This window comes from Oncorhynchus nerka, linkage group LG14 (assembly GCF_034236695.1).
Source record: "Oncorhynchus nerka isolate Pitt River linkage group LG14, Oner_Uvic_2.0, whole genome shotgun sequence".
Taxonomy (NCBI): Eukaryota; Metazoa; Chordata; class Actinopteri; order Salmoniformes; family Salmonidae; genus Oncorhynchus; species Oncorhynchus nerka.
In genome coordinates, this window is record NC_088409.1 from 99,273,525 (window position 1) to 99,301,187 (window position 27,663).

Genomic DNA, 27,663 nt, shown 5'->3' on the forward strand with positions numbered 1-27,663 from the left:
TGTCAACAACTGGCACAGCACACTGTTAACAACTGGCACAACACACTGTCAACAACTGGCACAGCACACTGTTAACAACTGGCACAGCACACTGTTAACAACTGGCACAGCACACTGTTAACAACTGGCACAACACACTGTCAACAACTGGCACAACACACTGTTAACAACTGGCACAGCACACTGTCAACAACTGGCACAGCACACTGTCAACAACTGGCACAGCACACTGTCAACAACTGGCACAGCACACTGTCAACAACTGGCACAACACACTGTCAACAACTGGCACAACACACTGTCAACAACTGGCACAGCACACTGTTAACAACTGGCACAACACGATGTCAACAACTGGCACAACACACTGTCAACAACTGGCACAACACACTGTCAACAACTGGCACAACACACTGTCAACAACTGGCACAACACACTGTCAACAACTGGCACAACACACTGTCAACAACTGGCACAGCACACTGTTAACAACTGGTACAGCACACTGTCAACAACTGGCACAGCACACTGTTAACAACTGGTACAACACACTGTCAACAACTGGCACAGCACACTGTTAACAACTGGTACAACACACTGTCAACAACTGGCACAGCACACTGTCAACAACTGGCACAGCACACTGTCAACAACTGGCAGAACACACTGTTAACAACTGGCACAACACACTGTCAACAACTGGCACAGCACACTGTCAACAACTGGCACAGCACACTGTCAACAACTGGCACAGCACACTGTTAACAACTGGCACAACACACTGTCAACAACTGGCACAGCACACTGTTAACAACTGGCACAGCACACTGTTAACAACTGGCACAGCACACTGTTAACAACTGGCACAACACACTGTCAACAACTGGCACAACACACTGTTAACAACTGGCACAGCACACTGTCAACAACTGGCACAGCACACTGTCAACAACTGGCACAGCACACTGTTAACAACTGGCACAACACACTGTCAACAACTGGCACAACACACTGTCAACAACTGGCACAGCACACTGTCAACAACTGGCACAACACACTGTCAACAACTGGCACAACACACTGTCAACAACTGGCACAACACACTGTCAACAACTGGCACAACACACTGTCAACAACTGGCACAACACACTGTCAACAACTGGCACAACACACTGTTAACAACTGGCACAACACACTGTTAACAACTGGCACAACACACTGTCAACAACTGGCACAACACACTGTCAACAACTGGCACAACACACACTGTCAACAACTGGCACAACTTACTGTCAACAACTGGCACAACACACTGTCAACAACTGGCACAGCACACTGTCAACAACTGGCACAACACACTGTCAACAACTGGCACAACACACTGTCAACAACTGGCACAACACACTGTCAACAACTGGCACAACACACTGTCAACAACTGGAACAACACACTGTCAACAACTGGCACAACAAACACTGTCAACAACTGGAACAACACACTATCAACAACTGGCACAACAAACACTTTCAACAACTGGCACAACGAACACTGTCAACAACTGGAACAACGAACACTGTCAACAACTGGAACAACACACTGGAACAACTGGCAAAACAAACACTGTCAACAACTGGCACAACGAACACTGTCAACAACTGGAACAACACACTGTCAACAACTGGCACAACGGACACTGTCAACAACTGGCACAACACACTGTCAACAACTGGCACAACTACACACTGTCAACAACTGGCACAATACACTGTCAACAACTGGCACAACACACTGTCAACAGCTGGCACAACACACTGTCAACAACACACTGTCAACAACTGGCACAACACACTGTCAACAACTGGAACAACACACTGTTAACAACACACTGTCAACAACACACTGTCAACAACACACTGTCAACAACTGGCACAACACACTGTCAACAACTGGCACAACACACTGTCAACAACACACTGTCAACAACTGGCACAACACACTGTCAACAACTGGCACAACACACTGTAAACAACACACTGTCAACAACTGGCACAACGAACACTGTCAACAACTGGAACAACATACTGGAACAACTGGCACAACACACTGTAAACAACACACTGTCAACAACTGGCACAAGACACTGTCAACAACTGGCACAACGAACACTGTCAACAACTGGAACAACACACTGGAAGAACTGGCACAACACACTGTCAACAACTGGCACAACACACTGTCAACAATTGCCACAACGAACACTGTCAACAACTGGCAAAACACACTGGAACAACTGGCACAACACACTGTCAACAACTGGCACAACAACACACTGTCAACAACTGGCACAACAACACACTGTCAACAACTGGCACAACACACACTGTCAACAACTGGAACAACACACTGTCAACAACTGGCACAACACACTGTCAACAACTGGCACAACACACTGTCAACAACTGGCACAATGAACACTGTCAACAACTGGCACAACACACACTGTCAACAACTGGCACAACACACTGTCAACAACTGGCACAACACACTGGAACAACTGGCACAACACACTGTCAACAACTGGCACAACACACTGTCAACAACTGGCACAACACACTGGAACAACTGGCACAACACACACTGTCAACAACTGGCACAACATACTGTCAACAACTGGCACAACACACACTGTCAACAACTGGCACAACACACTGGAACAACTGGCACAACACACTGTCAACAACGGGTACAATACACTGTCAACAACTGGCACAACACACTGTCAACAACTGGCACAACAAACACTGTCAACAACTGGAACAACACACTGTCAACAACTGGCACAACACACTGGAACAACTGGCACAACACACTGTCAACAACTGGCAGAACATCCTCACAGTCTATCATATATAAATAATATATAAATAACATAACTAAGGTGGTTTTTTCTGACCATGTGGCCGGATCAAATCAGTTTAAGTGGTTCGGAAAACATACACTGCTCAACAAAATAAAGGGAACACTAAAAACACTGTCAACACCTGGTCTAATGCTGTATACTACACTGCTCAACAAAATAAAGGGAACACTAAAAACACTGTCAACACCTGGTCTAATGCTGTATACTACACTGCTCAACAAAATAAAGGGAACACTAAAAACACTGTCAACACCTGGTCTAATGCTGTATACTACACTGCTCAACAAAATAAAGGGAACACTGATACACTGTCAACAACTGGTCTAATGCTGTATACTACACTGCTCAACAAAATAAAGGGAACACTGAAACACTGTCAACACCTGGTCTAATGCTGTATACTACACTGCTCAACAAAATAAAGGGAACACTAAAAACACTGTCAACACCTGGTATAATGCTGTATACTACACTGCTCAACAAAATAAAGGGAACACTGATACACTGTCAACACCTGGTCTAATGCTGTATACTACACTGCTCAACAAAATAAAGGGAACACTAAAAACACTGTCAACACCTGGTATAATGCTGTATACTACACTGCTCAACAAAATAAAGGGAACACTAAAAACACTGTCAACACCTGGTCTAATGCTGTATACTACACTGCTCAACAAAATAAAGGGAACACTAAAAACACTGTCAACACCTGGTCTAATGCTGTATACTACACTGCTCAACAAAATAAAGGGAACACTAAAAACACTGTCAACACCTGGTCTAATGCTGTATACTACACTGCTCAACAAAATAAAGGGAACACTAAAAACACTGTCAACACCTGGTCTAATGCTGTATACTACACTGCTCAACAAAATAAAGGGAACACTGATACACTGTCAACAACTGGTCTAATGCTGTATACTACACTGCTCAACAAAATAAAGGGAACACTGAAACACTGTCAACACCTGGTCTAATGCTGTATACTACACTGCTCAACAAAATAAAGGGAACACTAAAAACACTGTCAACACCTGGTATAATGCTGTATACTACACTGCTCAACAAAATAAAGGGAACACTGATACACTGTCAACACCTGGTATAATGCTGTATACTACACTGCTCAACAAAATAAAGGGAACACTAAAAACACTGTCAACACCTGGTATAATGCTGTATACTACACTGCTCAACAAAATAAAGGGAACACTGATACACTGTCAACACCTGGTCTAATGCTGTATACTACACTGCTCAACAAAATAAAGGGAACACTAAAAACACTGTCAACAATTGGTCTAATGCTGTATACTACACTGCTCAAAAAAATAAAGGGAACACTGATACACTGTCAACACCTGGTCTAATGCTGTATACTACACTGCTCAAAAAAATAAAGGGAACACTAAAATAACACATCCTAGATCTGAATGAATGAAATATTCTTATTAAATACTTTTTTCTTTACATAGTTGAATGTGCTGACAACAAAATCACACAAACATTATCAATGGAAATCAAATTTATCAACCCATGGAGGTCTGGATATGGAGTCACACTCAAAATTAAAGTGGAAAACCACACTACAGGCTGATCCAACTTTGATGTAATGTCCTTAAAACAAGTCAAAATGAGGCACAATAGTGTGTGTGGCCTCCACGTGCCTGCATGACCTCCCTACAATGCCTGGGCATGCTCCTGATGAGGTGACGGATGGTCTCCTGAGGGATCTCCTCCCAGACCTGGACTAAAGCATCCGCCAACTCCTGGACAGTCTGTGGTGCAACGTGGCGTTGGTGGATGGAGCGAGACATGATGTCCCAGATGTGCTCAATTGGATTCAGGTCTGGGGAACGGGCGGGCCAGTCCATAGCATTAATGGCTTCCTCTTACAGGAACTGCTGACACACTCCAGCCACATGAGGTCTAGCATTGTCTTGCATTAGGACGAACCCAGGGCCAACTGCACCAGCATATGGTCTCACAAGGGGTCTGAGGATCTCATCTCGGTACCTAATGGCAGTCAGGCTACCTCTGGTGAGCACATGGAGTGCTGTGCGACCCCCCAAAGAAATGCCACCCCACACCATGACTGACCCACCGCCAAACCGGTCATGCTGGAGGATGTTGCAGGCAGCAGAACGTTCTCCACGGCGTCTCCAGACTCTGTCACGTCTGTCACGTGCTCAGTGTGAACCTACTTTCATCTGTGAAGAGCACAGGGCGCCAGCGGTGAATTTGCCAATCTTGGTGTTCTCTGGCAAATGCCAAACGTCCTGCACGGTGTTGGGCTGTAAGCACAACCCCCACCTGTAGATGTCGGGCCCTCATACCACCCTCATGGAGTCTGTTTCTGACCATTTGAGCAGACACATGCACATTTGTGGCCTGCTGGAGGTCATTTTGCAGGGCTCTGGCAGTGCTCCTCCTGCTCCTCCTTGCACAAAGGCGGAGGGAGCGGTCCTGCTGCTGGGTTGTTGCCCTCCTATGGCCTCCTCCACATCTCCTGATGTACTGGCCTGTCTCCTGGTAGCCCCTCCATGCTCTGGACAATACGCTGACAGACACAGCAAACCTTCTTGCCACAGCTCGCATTGATGTGCCATCCTGGATGAGCTGCACTACCTGAGCCACCTGTGTGGGTTGTAGACTCTGTCTCATGCCACCACTAGAGTGAAAGCACCGCCAGCATTCAAAAGTGACCAAAACATCAGCCAGGAAGCATAGGAACTGAGAAGTGGTCTGTGGTCCCCACCTGCAGAACCACTCCTTTACTGGGGGTGTCTTGCTAATTGCCTATAATTTCCACCTGTTGTCTATTCCATTTGCACAACAGCAGTGGACAGTTTGATTTCACAGAAGTGTGATTGACTTGGAGTTACATTGTGTTGTTTAAGTGTTCACTTGATTCTTTTGAGCAGTGTATATATAATATAATATAATAATTATAATGTATAAATCGTTATAATACAGTGCCCTCTTTGTAATTATTGGGACATTTACATGTGTTCTTATCATTTTGACTGTATACTTCAACAGTTTGATATCGAACCATGAGTATGAGGTGAAAGTGCACAATGTCAGCTTTAGTTTGAGGGTATTTTAATTCATATATATAGCCTCTCTACTGTATATATCCTCTCTACTGTATATATCCTCTCTACTGTATATATCCTCTCTACTGTATATAACCTCTCTACTGTATATATCCTCTCTACTGTATATATCCTCTCTACTGTATATAACCTCTCTACTGTATATAACCTCTCTACTGTATATAACCTCTCTACTGTATATAGCCTCTCTACTGTATATAGCCTCTCTACTGTATATAACCTCTCTACTGTCTATAGCCTCTCTACTGTATATAGCCTCTCTACTGTATCTAGCCTCTCTACTGTATATAACCTCTCTACTGTATCTAGCCTCTCTACTGTATATAACCTCTCTACTGTATATAGCCTCTCTACTGTATATAGCCTCTCTACTGTATCTAGCCTCTCTACTGTATATAACCTCTCTACTGTATCTAGCCTCTCTACTGTATATAACCTCTCTACTGCATATAGCCTCTCTACTGTATATATCCTCTCTACTGTATATAGCCCCTCTACTGTATATAACCTCTCTACTGTATATAACCTCTCTACTGTATATAACCTCTCTACTGTATATAGCCTCTCTACTGTATATAGCCTCTCTACTGTATATAACCTCTCTACTGTATATAGCCTCTCTACTGTATATAGCCTCTCTACTGTATCTAGCCTCTCTACTGTATATAACCTCTCTACTGTATCTAGCCTCTCTACTGTATATAACCTCTCTACTGTATATAGCCTCTCTACTGTATATAGCCTCTCTACTGTATCTAGCCTCTCTACTGTATATAACCTCTCTACTGTATCTAGCCTCTCTACTGTATATAACCTCTCTACTGTATATAACCTCTCTACTGTATATAACCTCTCTACTGTATATAGCCCCTCTACTGTATATAGCCTCTCTACTGTATATAACCTCTCTACTGTATATAGCCTCTCTACTGTATATAGCCTCTCTACTGTATATAACCTCTCTACTGTATATAACCTCTCTACTGTATATAACCTCTCTACTGTATCTAGCCTCTCTACTGTATGTAGCCTCTCTACTGTATGTAGCCTCTCTACTGTATATAACCTCTCTACTGTATATAACCTCTCTACTGTATCTAGCCTCTCTACTGTATGTAGCCTCTCTACTGTATGTAGCCTCTCTACTGTATATAACCTCTCTACTGTATATAGCCTCTCTACTGTATCTAGCCTCTCTACTGTATGTAGCCTCTCTACTGTATATAGCCTCTCTACTGTATATAACCTCTCTACTGTATATAGCCTCTCTACTGTATATAACCTCTCTACTGTATATAGCCTCTCTACTGTATATATCCTCTCTACTGTATATAACCTCTCTACTGTATATAGCCTCTCTACTGTATATAACCTCTCTACTGTATATAGCCTCTCTACTGTATATAACCTCTCTACTGTATATAGCCTCTCTACTGTATATAGCCTCTCTACTGTATATAGCCTCTCTACTGTATATAACCTCTCTACTGTATATAGCCTCTCTACTGTATATATCCTCTCTACTGTATATAGCCTCTCTACTGTATATAACCTCTCTACTGTATATAGCCTCTCTACTGTATATAACCTCTCTACTGTATATAGCCTCTCTACTGTATATAGCCTCTCTACTGTATATAACCTCTCTACTGTATATAGCCTCTCTACTGTATATAACCTCTCTACTGTATATAACCTCTCTACTGTATATAACCTCTCTACTGTATATAGCCTCTCTACTGTATATATCCTCTCTACTGTATATATCCTCTCTACTGTATATAGCCTCTCTACTGTATATAGCCTCTCTACTGTATATAGCCTCTCTACTGTATATAACCTCTCTACTGTATATAGCCCCTCTACTGTATATAGCCTCTCTACTGTATATAGCCTCTCTACTGTATATAACCTCTCTACTGTATATATCCTCTCTACTGTATATAACCTCTCTACTGTATATAGCCTCTCTACTGTATATAACCTCTCTACTGTATATAACCTCTCTACTGTATATAACCTCTCTACTGTATATATCCTCTCTACTGTATATAGCCTCTCTACTGTATATAGCCTCTCTACTGTATATATCCTCTCTACTGTATATAACCTCTCTACTGTATATAGCCTCTCTACTGTATATATCCTCTCTACTGTATATATCCTCTCTACTGTATATAGCCTCTCTACTGTATATAGCCTCTCTACTGTATATAGCCTCTCTACTGTATATAACCTCTCTACTGTATATAGCCTCTCTACTGTATATATCCTCTCTACTGTATATAGCCTCTCTACTGTATATAGCCTCTCTACTGTATATAGCCTCTCTACTGTATATAGCCTCTCTACTGTATATAACCTCTCTACTGTATATAGTCTCTCTACTGTATGTAGCCTCTCTACTGTATATAACCTCTCTACTGTATATAACCTCTCTACTGTATATAACCTCTCTACTGTATATAGCCTCTCTACTGTATGTAGCCTCTCTACTGTATATAACCTCTCTACTGTATATAACCTCTCTACTGTATATAACCTCTCTACTGTATATAGCCTCTCTACTGTATATATCCTCTCTACTGTATATAGCCTCTCTACTGTATATAGCCTCTCTACTGTATATAGCCTCTCTACTGTATATAACCTCTCTACTGTATATAGCCTCTCTACTGTATATATCCTCTCTACTGTATATAGCCTCTCTACTGTATATAGCCTCTCTACTGTATATAGCCTCTCTACTGTATATAGCCTCTCTACTGTATATAACCTCTCTACTGTATATAGTCTCTCTACTGTATATAACCTCTCTACTGTATATAGCCTCTCTACTGTATATAACCTCTCTACTGTATATATCCTCTCTACTGTATATAACCTCTCTACTGTATATAGCCTCTCTACTGTATATAACCTCTCTACTGTATATAACCTCTCTACTGTATATAACCTCTCTACTGTATATAACCTCTCTACTGTATATAGCCTCTCTACTGTATATATCCTCTCTACTGTATATAGCCTCTCTACTGTATATAGCCTCTCTACTGTATATAGCCTCTCTACTGTATATAACCTCTCTACTGTATATAGCCCCTCTACTGTATATAACCTCTCTACTGTATATAGCCTCTCTACTGTATATAACCTCTCTACTGTATATAACCTCTCTACTGTATATAACCTCTCTACTGTATATAGCCTCTCTACTGTATATAACCTCTCTACTGTATATAACCTCTCTACTGTATATAGCCTCTCTACTGTATATAGCCTCTCTACTGTATATAGCCTCTCTACTGTATATAGCCTCTCTACTGTATATAACCTCTCTACTGTATATAGTCTCTCTACTGTATATAGCCTCTCTACTGTATATAGCCTCTCTACTGTATATAACCTCTCTACTGTATATAGCCTCTCTACTGTATATAGCCTCTCTACTGTATATAACCTCTCTACTGTATATAGTCTCTACTGTATATAGCCTCTCTACTGTATATAACCTCTCTACTGTATATAGCCTCTCTACTGTATATAACCTCTCTACTGTATATAGCCTCTCTACTGTATATAACCTCTCTACTGTATATAACCTCTCTACTGTATATAACCTCTCTACTGTATATATCCTCTCTACTGTATATAACCTCTCTACTGTATATAGCCTCTCTACTGTATATAACCTCTCTACTGTATATAACCTCTCTACTGTATATAACCTCTCTACTGTATATAGCCTCTCTACTGTATATATCCTCTCTACTGTATATAGCCTCTCTACTGTATATAGCCTCTCTACTGTATATAGCCTCTCTACTGTATATAGCCTCTCTACTGTATATAACCTCTCTACTGTATATAGTCTCTCTACTGTATATATCCTCTCTACTGTATATAGCCTCTCTACTGTATGTAGCCTCTCTACTGTATATAGCCTCTCTACTGTATATAGCCTCTCTACTGTATATAACCTCTCTACTGTATATAGTCTCTCTACTGTATATAGCCTCTCTACTGTATATAACCTCTCTACTGTATATAACCTCTCTACTGTATATAACCTCTCTACTGTATATAACCTCTCTACTGTATATAGCCTCTCTACTGTATATATCCTCTCTACTGTATATAACCTCTCTATCCTCTCTACTGTATATAGCCTCTCTACTGTATATAGCCTCTCTACTGTATATAGCCTCTCTACTGTATATAACCTCTCTACTGTATATAACCCTCTACTGTATATAGCCTCTCTACTGTATATAGCCTCTCTACTGTATATAACCTCTCTACTGTATATATCCTCTCTACTGTATATAACCTCTCTACTGTATATAGCCTCTCTACTGTATATAACCTCTCTACTGTATATAACCTCTCTACTGTATATAACCTCTCTACTGTATATAACCTCTCTACTGTATATAGCCTCTCTACTGTATATATCCTCTCTACTGTATATATCCTCTCTACTGTATATAGCCTCTCTACTGTATATAGCCTCTCTACTGTATATAGCCTCTCTACTGTATATAACCTCTCTACTGTATATAGTCTCTCTACTGTATATATCCTCTCTACTGTATATAGCCTCTCTACTGTATATAGCCTCTCTACTGTATATAGCCTCTCTACTGTATATAGCCTCTCTACTGTATATAACCTCTCTACTGTATATAGTCTCTCTACTGTATGTAGCCTCTCTACTGTATATAACCTCTCTACTGTATATAACCTCTCTACTGTATATAACCTCTCTACTGTATATAGCCTCTCTACTGTATGTAGCCTCTCTACTGTATATAGCCTCTCTACTGTATATAACCTCTCTACTGTATATAGTCTCTCTACTGTATATATCCTCTCTACTGTATATAGCCTCTCTACTGTATATAACCTCTCTACTGTATATAACCTCTCTACTGTATATAACCTCTCTACTGTATATAGCCTCTCTACTGTATATATCCTCTCTACTGTATATATCCTCTCTACTGTATATAGCCTCTCTACTGTATATAGCCTCTCTACTGTATATAGCCTCTCTACTGTATATAACCTCTCTACTGTATATAGCCTCTCTACTGTATATAGCCTCTCTACTGTATATAGCCTCTCTACTGTATATAACCTCTCTACTGTATATATCCTCTCTACTGTATATAACCTCTCTACTGTATATAGCCTCTCTACTGTATATAACCTCTCTACTGTATATAACCTCTCTACTGTATATAACCTCTCTACTGTATATAACCTCTCTACTGTATATAGCCTCTCTACTGTATATATCCTCTCTACTGTATATATCCTCTCTACTGTATATAGCCTCTCTACTGTATATAGCCTCTCTACTGTATATAGCCTCTCTACTGTATATAACCTCTCTACTGTATATAGTCTCTCTACTGTATATATCCTCTCTACTGTATATAGCCTCTCTACTGTATATAGCCTCTCTACTGTATATAGCCTCTCTACTGTATATAACCTCTCTACTGTATATAGTCTCTCTACTGTATGTAGCCTCTCTACTGTATATAACCTCTCTACTGTATATAACCTCTCTACTGTATATAACCTCTCTACTGTATATAGCCTCTCTACTGTATGTAGCCTCTCTACTGTATATAACCTCTCTACTGTATATAACCTCTCTACTGTATATAGTCTCTCTACTGTATATAACCTCTCTACTGTATATAACCTCTCTACTGTATATAACCTCTCTACTGTATATAGTCTCTCTACTGTATATAACCTCTCTACTGTATATAACCTCTCTACTGTATATAGTCTCTCTACTGTATATAACCTCTCTACTGTATGTAACCTCTCTACTGTATATAGTCTCTCTACTGTATATAACCTCTCTACTGTATATAACCTCTCTACTGTATATAGTCTCTCTACTGTATATAACCTCTCTACTGTATATAACCTCTCTACTGTATATAGCCTCTCTACTGTATATAGCCTCTCTACTGTATATAGCCTCTCTACTGTATATAACCTCTCTACTGTATATAGTCTCTCTACTGTATATAGCCTCTCTACTGTATATAACCTCTCTACTGTATATAGCCTCTCTACTGTATATAGCCTCTCTACTGTATGTAGCCTCTCTACTGTATATAGCCTCTCTACTGTATATAGTCTCTCTACTGTATATAGTCTCTCTACTGTATATAGCCTCTCTACTGTATATAACCTCTCTACTGTATATAGCCTCTCTACTGTATGTAACCTCTCTACTGTATATAGTCTCTCTACTGTATATAACCTCTCTACTGTATATAACCTCTCTACTGTATATAGCCTCTCTACTGTATATAGCCTCTCTACTGTATGTAACCTCTCTACTGTATATAGTCTCTCTACTGTATATAGCCTCTCTACTGTATATAGTCTCTCTACTGTATATAGCCTCTCTACTGTATATAGTCTCTCTACTGTATATAACCTCTCTACTGTATATAACCTCTCTACTGTATATAGCCTCTCTACTGTATGTAACCTCTCTACTGTATATAGTCTCTCTACTGTATATAACCTCTCTACTGTATATAACCTCTCTACTGTATATAGCCTCTCTACTGTATGTAACCTCTCTACTGTATATAGTCTCTCTACTGTATATAACCTCTCTACTGTATATAGCCTCTCTACTGTATGTAACCTCTCTACTGTATATAGTCTCTCTACTGTATGTAACCTCTCTACTGTATATAGTCTCTCTACTGTATATAGTCTCTCTACTGTATATAGCCTCTCTACTGTATATAGTCTCTCTACTGTATATAGCCTCTCTACTGTATATAACCTCTCTACTGTATATAGCCTCTCTACTGTATGTAACCTCTCTACTGTATATAGTCTCTCTACTGTATATAACCTCTCTACTGTATATAACCTCTCTACTGTATATAGCCTCTCTACTGTATATAGCCTCTCTACTGTATGTAACCTCTCTACTGTATATAGTCTCTCTACTGTATATAGCCTCTCTACTGTATATAGTCTCTCTACTGTATATAGCCTCTCTACTGTATATAGCCTCTCTACTGTATGTAACCTCTCTACTGTATATAGCCTCTCTACTGTATATAACCTCTCTACTGTATATAACCTCTCTACTGTATATAGCCCCTCTACTGTATATAGCCTCTCTACTGTATGTAGCCTCTCTACTGTATATAACCTCTCTACTGTATATAACCTCTCTACTGTATATAGCCTCTCTACTGTATGTAACCTCTCTACTGTATATAACCTCTCTACTGTATATAACCTCTCTACTGTATATAGCCCCTCTACTGTATCTAGCCTCTCTACTGTATATAACCTCTCTACTGTATATAGCCTCTCTACTGTATATAGTCTCTCTACTGTATATAGCCTCTCTACTGTATCTAGCCTCTCTACTGTATATAACCTCTCTACTGTATATAGCCTCTCTACTGTATGTAGCCTCTCTACTGTATCTAGCCTCTCTACTGTATATAACCTCTCTACTGTATATAGCCTCTCTACTGTATATAGTCTCTCTACTGTATGTAACCTCTCTACTGTATATAACCTCTCTACTGTATATAACCTCTCTACTGTATATAGCCCCTCTACTGTATCTAGCCTCTCTACTGTATATAACCTCTCTACTGTATATAGCCTCTCTACTGTATATAGTCTCTCTACTGTATATAGCCTCTCTACTGTATCTAGCCTCTCTACTGTATATAACCTCTCTACTGTATATAGCCTCTCTACTGTATGTAGCCTCTCTACTGTATCTAGCCTCTCTACTGTATGTAACCTCTCTACTGTATATAGTCTCTCTACTGTATATAACCTCTCTACTGTATATAACCTCTCTACTGTATATAACCTCTCTACTGTATATAGCCTCTCTACTGTATGTAACCTCTCTACTGTATATAGTCTCTCTACTGTATATAACCTCTCTACTGTATATAGCCTCTCTACTGTATGTAACCTCTCTACTGTATATAGTCTCTCTACTGTATGTAACCTCTCTACTGTATATAGTCTCTCTACTGTATATAGTCTCTCTACTGTATATAGCCTCTCTACTGTATATAGTCTCTCTACTGTATATAGCCTCTCTACTGTATATAACCTCTCTACTGTATATAGCCTCTCTACTGTATGTAACCTCTCTACTGTATATAGTCTCTCTACTGTATATAACCTCTCTACTGTATATAACCTCTACTGTATATAGCCTCTCTACTGTATATAGCCTCTCTACTGTATGTAACCTCTCTACTGTATATAGTCTCTCTACTGTATATAGCCTCTCTACTGTATATAGTCTCTCTACTGTATATAGCCTCTCTACTGTATATAGCCTCTCTACTGTATGTAACCTCTCTACTGTATATAGCCTCTCTACTGTATATAACCTCTCTACTGTATATAACCTCTCTACTGTATATAGCCCCTCTACTGTATATAGCCTCTCTACTGTATGTAGCCTCTCTACTGTATATAACCTCTCTACTGTATATAACCTCTCTACTGTATATAGCCTCTCTACTGTATGTAACCTCTCTACTGTATATAACCTCTCTACTGTATATAACCTCTCTACTGTATATAGCCCCTCTACTGTATCTAGCCTCTCTACTGTATATAACCTCTCTACTGTATATAGCCTCTCTACTGTATATAGTCTCTCTACTGTATATAGCCTCTCTACTGTATCTAGCCTCTCTACTGTATATAACCTCTCTACTGTATATAGCCTCTCTACTGTATGTAGCCTCTCTACTGTATCTAGCCTCTCTACTGTATATAACCTCTCTACTGTATATAGCCTCTCTACTGTATATAGTCTCTCTACTGTATATAGCCTCTCTACTGTATCTAGCCTCTCTACTGTATATAACCTCTCTACTGTATATAACCTCTCTACTGTATATAACCTCTCTACTGTATATAACCTCTCTACTGTATATAGCCTCTCTACTGTATATAGCCTCTCTACTGTATATAACCTCTCTACTGTATATAACCTCTCTACTGTATATAGCCTCTCTACTGTATATAGCCTCTCTACTGTATATAGCCTCTCTACTGTATATAGCCTCTCTACTGTATATAGCCTCTCTACTGTATATAACCTCTCTACTGTATATAGCCTCTCTACTGTATATAACCTCTCTACTGTATATAACCTCTCTACTGTATATATCCTCTCTACTGTATATAGCCTCTCTACTGTATATAACCTCTCTACTGTATATAACCTCTCTACTGTATATAGCCTCTCTACTGTATATAGCCACTCTACTGTATATAGCCTCGCTACTGTATATAACCTCTCTACTGTATATAACCTCTCTACTGTATATAACCTCTCTACTGTATATAGCCTCTCTACTGTATATAACCTCTCTACTGTATATAGCCCCTCTACTGTATATAGCCTCTCTACTGTATATAACCTCTCTACTGTATATAACCTCTCTACTGTATATAACCTCTCTACTGTATATAGCCCCTCTACTGTCTATAGCCTCTACTGTCTATAGCCTCTACTGTCTATAGCCTCTCTACTGTATATAACCTCTCTACTGTATATAACCTCTCTACTGTATATAACCTCTCTACTGTATATAACCTCTCTACTGTATATAGCCCCTCTACTGTCTATAGCCTCTACTGTCTATAGCCTCTACTGTCTATAGCCTCTCTACTGTATGTAACCTCTCTACTGTATATAACCTCTCTACTGTATATAGCCTCTCTACTGTATATAGCCACTCTACTGTATATAACCTCTCTACTGTATATAACCTCTCTACTGTATATAGCCTCTCTACTGTATATAGCCTCTCTACTGTATATAACCTCTCTACTGTATATAACCTCTCTACTGTATATAGCCTCTCTACTGTATATAGCCTCTCTACTGTATATAGCCTCTACTGTATATAGCCTCTCTACTGTATATAACCTCTCTACTGTATATAGCCTCTCTACTGTATATAACCTCTCTACTGTATATAACCTCTCTACTGTATATAACCTCTCTACTGTATATATCCTCTCTACTGTATATAGCCTCTCTACTGTATATAACCTCTCTACTGTATATAACCTCTCTACTGTATATAGCCTCTCTACTGTATATAGCCACTCTACTGTATATAGCCTCGCTACTGTATATAACCTCTCTACTGTATATAACCTCTCTACTGTATATAACCTCTCTACTGTATATAGCCTCTCTACTGTATATAACCTCTCTACTGTATATAGCCCCTCTACTGTATATAGCCTCTCTACTGTATATAACCTCTCTACTGTATATAACCTCTCTACTGTATATAACCTCTCTACTGTATATAGCCCCTCTACTGTCTATAGCCTCTACTGTCTATAGCCTCTACTGTCTATAGCCTCTCTACTGTATGTAACCTCTCTACTGTATATAACCTCTCTACTGTATATAACCTCTCTACTGTATATAACCTCTCTACTGTATATAGACTCTCTACTGTATATAACCTCTCTACTGTATATAACCTCTCTACTGTATATAACCTCTCTACTGTATGTAGCCTCTCTACTGTATATAGCCTCTCTACTGTATATAGTCTCTCTACTGTATATAACTCTCTACTGTATATAACCTCTCTACTGTATATAGCCTCTCTACTGTATATAGCCTCTCTACTGTATATAGTCTCTACTGTATATAGCCTCTCTACTGTATATAGTCTCTCTACTGTATATAGTCTCTCTACTGTATATAGTCTCTCTACTGTATATAGCCTCTCTACTGTATATAGTCTCTCTACTGTATATAGCCTCTCTACTGTATATAACCTCTCTACTGTATATAACCTCTCTACTGTATATAGTCTCTCTACTGTATATAGCCTCTCTACTGTATATAGCCTCTCTACTGTATATAGCCTCTCTACTGTATATAACCTCTCTACTGTATATAGCCTCTCTACTGTATATAACCTCTCTACTGTATATAACCTCTCTACTGTATATAACCTCTCTACTGTATATATCCTCTCTACTGTATATAGCCTCTCTACTGTATATAGCCTCTCTACTGTATATAACCTCTCTACTGTATATAACCTCTCTACTGTATATAGCCTCTCTACTGTATATAGCCACTCTACTGTATATAGCCTCTCTACTGTATATAACCTCTCTACTGTATATAACCTCTCTACTGTATATAACCTCTCTACTGTATATAGCCTCTCTACTGTATATAACCTCTCTACTGTATATAGCCTCTCTACTGTATATAGCCTCTCTACTGTATATAACCTCTCTACTGTATATAGCCTCTCTACTGTATATAGTCTCTCTACTGTATATAGTCTCTCTACTGTATATAGCCTCTCTACTGTATATAGTCTCTCTACTGTATATAGTCTCTCTACTGTATATAGTCTCTCTACTGTATATAGTCTCTCTACTGTATATAGCCTCTCTACTGTATATAGTCTCTCTACTGTATATAGCCTCTCTACTGTATATAACCTCTCTACTGTATATAGCCTCTCTACTGTATATAGCCTCTCTACTGTATATAGCCTCTCTACTGTATATAGCCTCTCTACTGTATATAACCTCTCTACTGTATATAGCCTCTCTACTGTATATAACCTCTCTACTGTATATAACCTCTCTACTGTATATAACCTCTCTACTGTATATATCCTCTCTACTGTATATAGCCTCTCTACTGTATATAGCCTCTCTACTGTATATAACCTCTCTACTGTATATAACCTCTCTACTGTATATAGCCTCTCTACTGTATATAGCCTCTCTACTGTATATAGCCTCTCTACTGTATATAACCTCTCTACTGTATATAACCTCTCTACTGTATATAACCTCTCTACTGTATATAGCCTCTCTACTGTATATAACCTCTCTACTGTATATAGCCCCTCTACTGTATATAGCCTCTCTACTGTATATAACCTCTCTACTGTATATAACCTCTCTACTGTATATAACCTCTCTACTGTATATAGCCCCTCTACTGTCTATAGCCTCTCTACTGTCTATAGCCTCTACTGTCTATAGCCTCTCTACTGTATGTAACCTCTCTACTGTATATAACCTCTCTACTGTATATAACCTCTCTACTGTATATAACCTCTCTACTGTATATAGACTCTCTACTGTATATAACCTCTCTACTGTATATAACCTCTCTACTGTATATAACCTCTCTACTGTATGTAGCCTCTCTACTGTATATAGCCTCTCTACTGTATATAGTCTCTCTACTGTATATAGTCTCTCTACTGTATATAGTCTCTCTACTGTATATAGCCTCTCTACTGTATATAGTCTCTCTACTGTATATAGTCTCTCTACTGTATATAGCCTCTCTACTGTATATAGCCTCTCTACTGTATGTAGCCTCTCTACTGTATATAGTCTCTCTACTGTATATAGCCTCTCTACTGTATATAACCTCTCTACTGTATATAACCTCTCTACTGTATATAGCCTCTCTACTGTATATAGCCTCTCTACTGTATATAACCTCTCTACTGTATATAGCCTCTCTACTGTATATAACCTCTCTACTGTATATAGCCTCTCTACTGTATATAACCTCTCTACTGTATATAACCTCTCTACTGTATATAACCTCTCTACTGTATATATCCTCTCTACTGTATATAGCCTCTCTACTGTATATAGCCTCTCTACTGTATATAACCTCTCTACTGTATATAACCTCTCTACTGTATATAGCCTCTCTACTGTATATAGCCACTCTACTGTATATAGCCTCTCTACTGTATATAACCTCTCTACTGTATATAACCTCTCTACTGTATATAACCTCTCTACTGTATATAGCCTCTCTACTGTATATAACCTCTCTACTGTATATAGCCTCTCTACTGTATATAGCCTCTCTACTGTATATAACCTCTCTACTGTATATAACCTCTCTACTGTATATAGCCCCTCTACTGTCTATAGCCTCTACTGTCTATAGCCTCTACTGTCTATAGCCTCTCTACTGTATGTAACCTCTCTACTGTATATAACCTCTCTACTGTATATAACCTCTCTACTGTATATAACCTCTCTACTGTATATAGCCTCTCTACTGTATATAACCTCTCTACTGTATATAACCTCTCTACTGTATATAACCTCTCTACTGTATATAGCCTCTCTACTGTATATAGCCTCTCTACTGTATATAGTCTCTCTACTGTATATAGTCTCTCTACTGTATATAGTCTCTCTACTGTATATAACCTCTCTACTGTATATAGCCTCTCTACTGTATATAACCTCTCTACTGTATATAGTCCTCTACTGTATATAGTCTCTCTACTGTATATAGTCTCTCTACTGTATATAGCCTCTCTACTGTATATAACCTCTCTACTGTATATAGTCTCTCTACTGTATATAGTCTCTCTACTGTATATAGCCTCTCTACTGTATATAGTCTCTCTACTGTATATAACCTCTCTACTGTATATAACCTCTCTACTGTATATAGTCTCTCTACTGTATGTAGCCTCTCTACTGTATATAACCTCTCTACTGTATGTAGCCTCTCTACTGTATATAACCTCTCTACTGTATATAACCTCTCTACTGTATGTAGCCTCTCTACTGTATGTAACCTCTCTACTGTATGTAGCCTCTCTACTGTATATAGCCTCTCTACTGTATGTAGCCTCTCTACTGTATGTAGCCTCTCTACTGTATATAACCTCTCTACTGTATATAGCCTCTCTAATGTATGTAGCCTCTCTAATGTATGTAGCCTCTCTAATGTATATAGCCTCTCTACTGTATATAACCTCTCTACTGTATATAGTCTCTCTACTGTATATAGCCTCTCTAATGTATGTAGCCTCTCTAATGTATGTAGCCTCTCTACTGTATATAACCTCTCTACTGTATATAGCCTCTCTACTGTATATAGCCTCTCTACTGTATATAACCTCTCTACTGTATGTAGCCTCTCTACTGTATATAACCTCTCTACTGTATATAGCCTCTCTACTGTATATAACCTCTCTACTGTATGTAGCCTCTCTACTGTATATAACCTCTCTACTGTATATAGCCTCTCTACTGTATATAGCCTCTCTACTGTATATAGCCTCTCTACTGTATATAGCCTCTCTACTGTATGTAGCCTCTCTACTGTATGTAGCCTCTCTACTGTATATAGCCTCTCTACTGTATGTAGCCTCTCTACTGTATATAACCTCTCTACTGTATATAACCTCTCTACTGTATATAGCCTCTCTACTGTATATAGCCTCTCTACTGTATATAGCCTCTCTACTGTATATAACCTCTCTACTGTATATAGCCTCTCTACTGTATATAACATCTCTACTGTATATAACCTCTCTACTGTATATAACCTCTCTACTGTATATATCCTCTCTACTGTATATAGCCTCTCTACTGTATATAGCCTCTCTACTGTATATAACCTCTCTACTGTATATAACCTCTCTACTGTATATAGCCTCTCTACTGTATATAGCCACTCTACTGTATATAGCCTCTACTGTATATAACCTCTCTACTGTATATAACCTCTCTACTGTATATAACCTCTCTACTGTATATAGCCTCTCTACTGTATATAACCTCTCTACTGTATATAGCCCCTCTACTGTATATAGCCTCTCTACTGTATATAACCTCTCTACTGTATATAACCTCTCTACTGTATATAGCCCCTCTACTGTCTATAGCCTCTACTGTCTATAGCCTCTACTGTCTATAGCCTCTCTACTGTATGTAACCTCTCTACTGTATATAACCTCTCTACTGTATATAACCTCTCTACTGTATATAGCCTCTCTACTGTATATAACCTCTCTACTGTATATAACCTCTCTACTGTATATAACCTCTCTACTGTATGTAGCCTCTCTACTGTATATAGCCTCTCTACTGTATATAGTCTCTCTACTGTATATAGTCTCTCTACTGTATATAGTCTCTCTACTGTATATAGTCTCTCTACTGTATATAGTCTCTCTACTGTATATAGCCTCTCTACTGTATATAGTCTCTCTACTGTATATAGTCTCTCTACTGTATATAGCCTCTCTACTGTATATAGCCTCTCTACTGTATATAGCCTCTCTACTGTATATAGTCTCTCTACTGTATATAGTCTCTCTACTGTATATAGCCTCTCTACTGTATATAGTCTCTCTACTGTATATAGTCTCTCTACTGTATATAGTCTCTCTACTGTATATAGTCTCTCTACTGTATGTAGCCTCTCTACTGTATATAACCTCTCTACTGTATGTAGCCTCTCTACTGTATATAACCTCTCTACTGTATATAACCTCTCTACTGTATGTAGCCTCTCTACTGTATGTAGCCTCTCTACTGTATATAGCCTCTCTACTGTATATAGCCTCTCTACTGTATGTAGCCTCTCTACTGTATGTAGCCTCTCTACTGTATATAACCTCTCTACTGTATATAGCCTCTCTAATGTATGTAGCCTCTCTAATGTATGTAGCCTCTCTAATGTATGTAGCCTCTCTACTGTATATAACCTCTCTACTGTATATAGTCTCTCTACTGTATATAGCCTCTCTAATGTATGTAGCCTCTCTAATGTATGTAGCCTCTCTACTGTATATAACCTCTCTACTGTATATAGCCTCTCTACTGTATATAGCCTCTCTACTGTATATAACCTCTCTACTGTATGTAGCCTCTCTACTGTATATAACCTCTCTACTGTATATAGCCTCTCTACTGTATATAGCCTCTCTACTGTATATAACCTCTCTACTGTATGTAGCCTCTCTACTGTATATAACCTCTCTACTGTATATAGCCTCTCTACTGTATATAACCTCTCTACTGTATGTAGCCTCTCTACTGTATATAACCTCTCTACTGTATATAGCCTCTCTACTGTATATAGCCTCTCTACTGTATATAGCCTCTCTACTGTATATAGCCTCTCTACTGTATATAGCCTCTCTACTGTATGTAGCCTCTCTACTGTATGTAGCCTCTCTACTGTATATAGCCTCTCTACTGTATGTAGCCTCTCTACTGTATGTAGCCTCTCTACTGTATCTAGCCTCTCTACTGTATGTAGCCTCTCTACTGTATGTAGCCTCTCTACTGTATATAACCTCTCTACTGTATGTAGCCTCTCTACTGTATATAACCTCTCTACTGTATGTAGCCTCTCTACTGTATGTAGCCTCTCTACTGTATGTAGCCTCTCTACTGTATATAGCCTCTCTACTGTATCTAGCCTCTCTACTGTATGTAGCCTCTCTACTGTATGTAGCCTCTCTACTGTATATAACCTCTCTACTGTATATAACCTCTCTACTGTATGTAGCCTCTCTACTGTATGTAGCCTCTCTACTGTATGTAGCCTCTCTACTGTATATAGCCTCTCTACTGTATCTAGCCTCTCTACTGTATGTAGCCTCTCTACTGTATGTAGCCTCTCTACTGTATATAGCCTCTCTACTGTATATAGCCTCTCTACTGTATATAGCCTCTCTACTGTATGTAGCCTCTCTACTGTATATAGCCTCTCTACTGTATGTAGCCTCTCTACTGTATATAGCCTCTCTACTGTATATAGCCTCTCTACTGTATATAGCCTCTCTACTGTATATAGCCTCTCTACTGTATATAACCTCTCTACTGTATATAACCTCTCTACTGTATATAACCTCTCTACTGTATATAACCTCTCTACTGTATATAGCCTCTCTACTGTATGTAGCCTCTCTACTGTATGTAGCCTCTCTACTGTATGTAGCCTCTCTACTGTATATAACCTCTCTACTGTATATAGCCTCTCTACTGTATATAGCCTCTCTACTGTATATAGCCTCTCTACTGTATATAACCTCTCTACTCTATATAACCTCTCTACTCTACTCTTTACAAATTGGATCGGGTGAACCGTTTAGAAAGCACTTTTTGTACATAAACCCCCCCCCCCCCCCATTTTAGGGGACCAAACGTATTCAACCACATTTACTTATATGTGTATTTATTATTTTAAAAAGTGTAGTATTTGTTCCCGTATTCATAGCACACAATGATTACATGAAGCTTGTGACTTTACAAACCTGTTGGATGCATTTTCTGTTTGTTTTGGTTGTTTCACATTATTTTGTGCCCAATAGAAATTAATGGTAAATAAATGTACTGTGTCAATATGGAATTTGATTTAAAATCGTAACTTTTGGAGTATAGAGCTAAAAGAAGAAAACGTGCTGCATTGGGTACCGTAACATAATAAATAAATAAATAAATAATAATATTAAAAAACACATCATGGGTGTAAACTCACCAGTTTCCTCTTGAGCAGTGGGGTTCCTTCTGGAGTAGGGGGCTCTACAGTTGTGGTCTCCCCAAAGTCTCCCAGCCCTCCAGGGGTGTCGAACCCAGGCATCCGGCCTCCCTCCTTCTCCTCACCATCCCCTCCCTCCTCTCCTTCCTCTCCTCCTCCCACGTCTCTTTCCTCTCCTCCGTCTATCCCCTCCTGACCCTCATCGGCACCTGGCTCAGGTGGCAGTTCATCGTGCACCTCATCTTGCGTTGGGTCCGGCATACTGGCCAAAAGCTCAGTCACCGTGATCTTCTTGGCACCCTCTACCAGTTCTCCTCCAAACAGGGTGCTCCAGATCAGCATGAAGAAGCCCTTACACACACTGTAGATGAAAGACAGGATACCAAACAGGATGGTGTAGATGAACGTGGCCAAGCCCACCACCATATCCTTCAGAGTCATCTTCCTAAGCTTGCGGTAGCGCCGCCGTAGATTCCTGAAGGTGAACATGTTGAAGAAGTTCGCCACGCTTGTCAGGAAGTCAGAGAACGCCGAGCTCGACTCGGGAGCAATCTCTTCTCCATTTTCGTCCAACTCTCCTCCTCCTCCTCCTCCTTCTTCCTCTTCATCCTCTGAGTCTACCACCTCCTCTTCCTCCTCCTCAGAAATCTGTGAGGCGATGTTCATCTCAAAGATGGTGTCCTCGCAGAAGTTGACAAACAACTCCATCTTCTCGCTCTCCCCGCCCTCGTTGACCACGTCGAAGATGAACTGTCTCTTGGACTCTCTGACCTGCGGCATCTCCCACTGGTTCCTGTTGGCCTCGCTGATCTCAAAATAGATCCTCTCGATCTTCCTGCTCGCTCCCATGATCTCTATCCGGCCCAGGAAGGGTCTAAAGTAGTTGAGGACGCTCTCGGCTTGCTCCAGAAAGTTCTGTAGTCGCGTATCGTGGGGTACGTGCTCAGACAGGTTGGTGAGCAGTACAGCGATGTTGAAGCCGATGTCCTTGGCCGGCTCCTGGAAGCGGTCGGCAAACTCCTCAAAGTTGATCATCTCGTTCTCGTCGGCCTCGGAACAAGACAGAAGGAACTGGATCTCAGACGGAGAGTACTGCTTCTGGCTGTCCATGGCCTGAAAGGAAGGAATAAATGAATTTAATCAAAACGTAAATTTGCCTCAGCCATGTGAGTACAACAACCCACACATTTAAAACACAATCAAAACCAGTGTATTTCCATGGTTCATGTTTTTTCTTTTGGCAAGTGAGCGGGCAGCTAGGGACAAATATTGTCGGGAAATACATTGGGATCTTCAAAGGCACAAAATAGGAAAATACACACATGTGGTTCCTTGAAGCGTAGCCACTTTAATGGCCATGCCCTCAACAGAACCACAAGCCATGTAGTCAACCTGAAACGAGCCCATTGGCTTGATAATGAACAGGGGCGGCAGGGTAGCCTAGTGGTTAGAACGTTGGACTAGTAACCGAAAGGTTGCAAGTTCGAATCCCCGAGCTGACAAGGTACAGATCTGTCGTTCAGGCAGTTAACCCACTGTTCCTAGGCCGTCATTGAAAATAAGAATTTGTTCTTAACTGACTTGCCTGGTTAAATAAAGGTTCAACACAGCTGACCTCCATAGGCTGGTTACTTTTCCCCTCACTCAAGGGGAGAGGACTGAGGGAGCATATAGCTCTGTTTTGGGAACATAGATTTTTATGATTCTTGAAGAGATTATTAGATTGTAACTTCTATTTTGTTTAGAATTGACTTTGTCTCATGAGCCTTTTTTTTTTTTACAAGAAACCTAGTCTAGCTCTAGTCAGTGGCAGCACGGTCTGTCACAGTACAATGCACATACACTGAATAAAAACATGCTCTTTCAGATTGAATCCAGGAGAAAGATCCCGTATTAATGACACTTATTAAATCCACTTCAATCCGTGTAAATGAAGAGGAGGAGACAGTTAAATAAGGATTTTTAAGCCTTGAGACAATTAAGAGACATGGATTGTGTTTGTGTGTCTTTCAGAGGGTGAATGGGGCAAGACAAAATATTTAAGTGCCTTCTGAATGGCGTATGGTAGTAGGTGCCAGGCGAACCGGTTTGAGTGTGTCAAGAACTGCAACGCTGCTGGGGTTTTCACACTCAACAGTTTTCCACATGTATCAAGAGTGGTCCACCACCCAAAGGACATCCAGCCAAGTTGACACAATTGTGGGAAGCATTGGATTCAACATGGGCCAGCGTCCCTGTGGAACGCGTTAGACACCTTGTAGAGTCCATGACCCGACGAATTGTGGCTAATCTGAGGGGAGGGGGGGACATTTCGATATTAGGAAGGTGTTCCTAACGTTTTGTAGACTCAGTGTGTACCTTGTAGAAGTCCTTCTTGGAGATGAGGCCTCGGGGGTCGGTCACGTAGTCTCGGAAGGCGTCAGACCCCGTGATGTCCTTCAGCTTGAGGAACATGTCGAAGAACTTGAGGATCATCTCCACGTTACTGGAGGACTCCACTAGCATGTCCACCATCTGACGGGCGATGGTGCCGTTCACCACATTGCCTAGCGACAAGGATTGTCGACACCCCCCCAAATAAAGCAAAATTACAAAGAAGCAAAGAAGATCCCTACAGCACCTCAAATATATTCAAAAAACTAGCAGCGAATGTTTAAAAATACAAGCTATTATAGTCTCCAGATATTTTTTCAACTGTTCCTGTTGAACAATGACATTCCAAGTACAAATACAGTAAAGTTTTTTTTTTTTACACACAATTGCAAACTTCAAAGGTTTGACAATCGAACAGTTGGTCTGAGGGTGTCTGTCTGTCTGTCTGTCTGTCTGTCTGTCTGTCTGTCTGTCTGTCTGTCTGTCTGTCTGTCTGTCTGTATCTCTGTCTGTCTGTATCTCTGTCTGTCTGTCTGTCTGTCTGTCTGTCTGTCTGTCTGTCTGTCTGTCTGTCTGTCTGTCTGTATCTCTGTCTGTATCTGTCTGTATCTCTGTCTGTATGTCTCTCTGTCTGTCTGTCTGTCTGTCTGTCTGTCTGTCTGTCTGTCTGTCTGTCTGTCTGTCTGTCTGTCTGTATCTCTGTCTGTCTGTATCTCTGTCTGTCTGTATCTCTGTCTGTATGTCTGTCTGTCTGTCTGACATCTGTCTGTCTGTCTGTCTGTCTGTCTGTCTGTCTGTCTGTCTGTCTGTCTGTCTGTCTGTCTGTCTGTCTGTCTGTCTGTCTGTCTGTCTGTCTGTCTGTCTCTCTCCCCACTCTGATGTCTCCGGCCTCCCCCGTTGTTTGTGGGAACAATTAGTGGACAAAAATGGTAAGCCCCTCCCCCTCCCCACCCTGCCCCGCCCCTCCTCTGACAAGTGTCATGTCAGAGGACTCCTGGACCACCTATTGAGATGTGCCATTTGTTAAGGTGATAAATGAGGTTCTAGGGAGGCTGGAGTGGGTCTTTAACCCTAACCTGGAGTGGGTCTTTAACCCTAACCTGGAGTGGGTCTTTAATAACCCTAACCTGGAGTGGGTCTTTAACCCTAACCTGGAGTGGGTCTTTAACCCTAACCTGGAGTGGGTCTTTAACCCTAACCTGGAGTGGGTCTTTAATAACCCTAACCTGGAGTGGGTCTTTAATAACCCTAACCTGGAGTGGGTCTTTAATAACCCTAACCTGGAGTGGGTCTTTAACCCTAACCTGGAGTGGGTCTTTAACCCTAACCTGGAGTGGGTCTTTAACCCTAACCTGGAGTGGGTCTTTAATAACCCTAACCTGGAGTGGGTCTTTAACCCTAACCTGGAGTGGGTCTTTAACCCTAACCTGGAGTGGGTCTTTAACCCTAACCTGGAGTGGGTCTTTAACCCTAACCTGGAGTGGGTCTTTAACCCTAACCTGGAGTGGGTCTTTAACCCTAACCTGGAGTGGGTCTTTAACCCTAACCTGGAGTGGGTCTTTAACCCTAACCTGGAGTGGGTCTTTAACCCTAACCTGGAGTGGGTCTTTAACCCTAACCTGGAGTGGGTCTTTAACCCTAACCTGGAGTGGGTCTTTAAACCTAACCTGGAGTGGGTCTTTAACCCTAACCTGGAGTGGGTCTTTAACCCTAACCTGGAGTGGGTCTTTAACCCTAACCTGGAGTGGGACCAGATCTGGGACCAATGCCTTTTTACCTTCCAGTAGAGACAACAGCATGACCACCATGTCTTTCTGCAGGTCCAGGAGTTCCTTCAGCAGACCAATCTGACTGGAGTCCTG

General features: G+C 40.3%; 1 protein-coding gene across 1 annotated transcript in view; it reads right to left on the reverse strand.

The window, feature by feature from the left end:
* The window catches only part of ryr1b (ryanodine receptor 1b (skeletal)), a 287,373-nt gene that overhangs the window by 17,751 nt on the left and 241,959 nt on the right, over window positions 1-27,663 (reverse strand). The window contains 3 exon segments of the mRNA XM_065027242.1: window positions 23,429-24,541; window positions 25,787-25,974; window positions 27,579-27,660. Of these exon segments, the coding sequence (XP_064883314.1) occupies window positions 23,429-24,541; window positions 25,787-25,974; window positions 27,579-27,660 (1,383 nt within the window).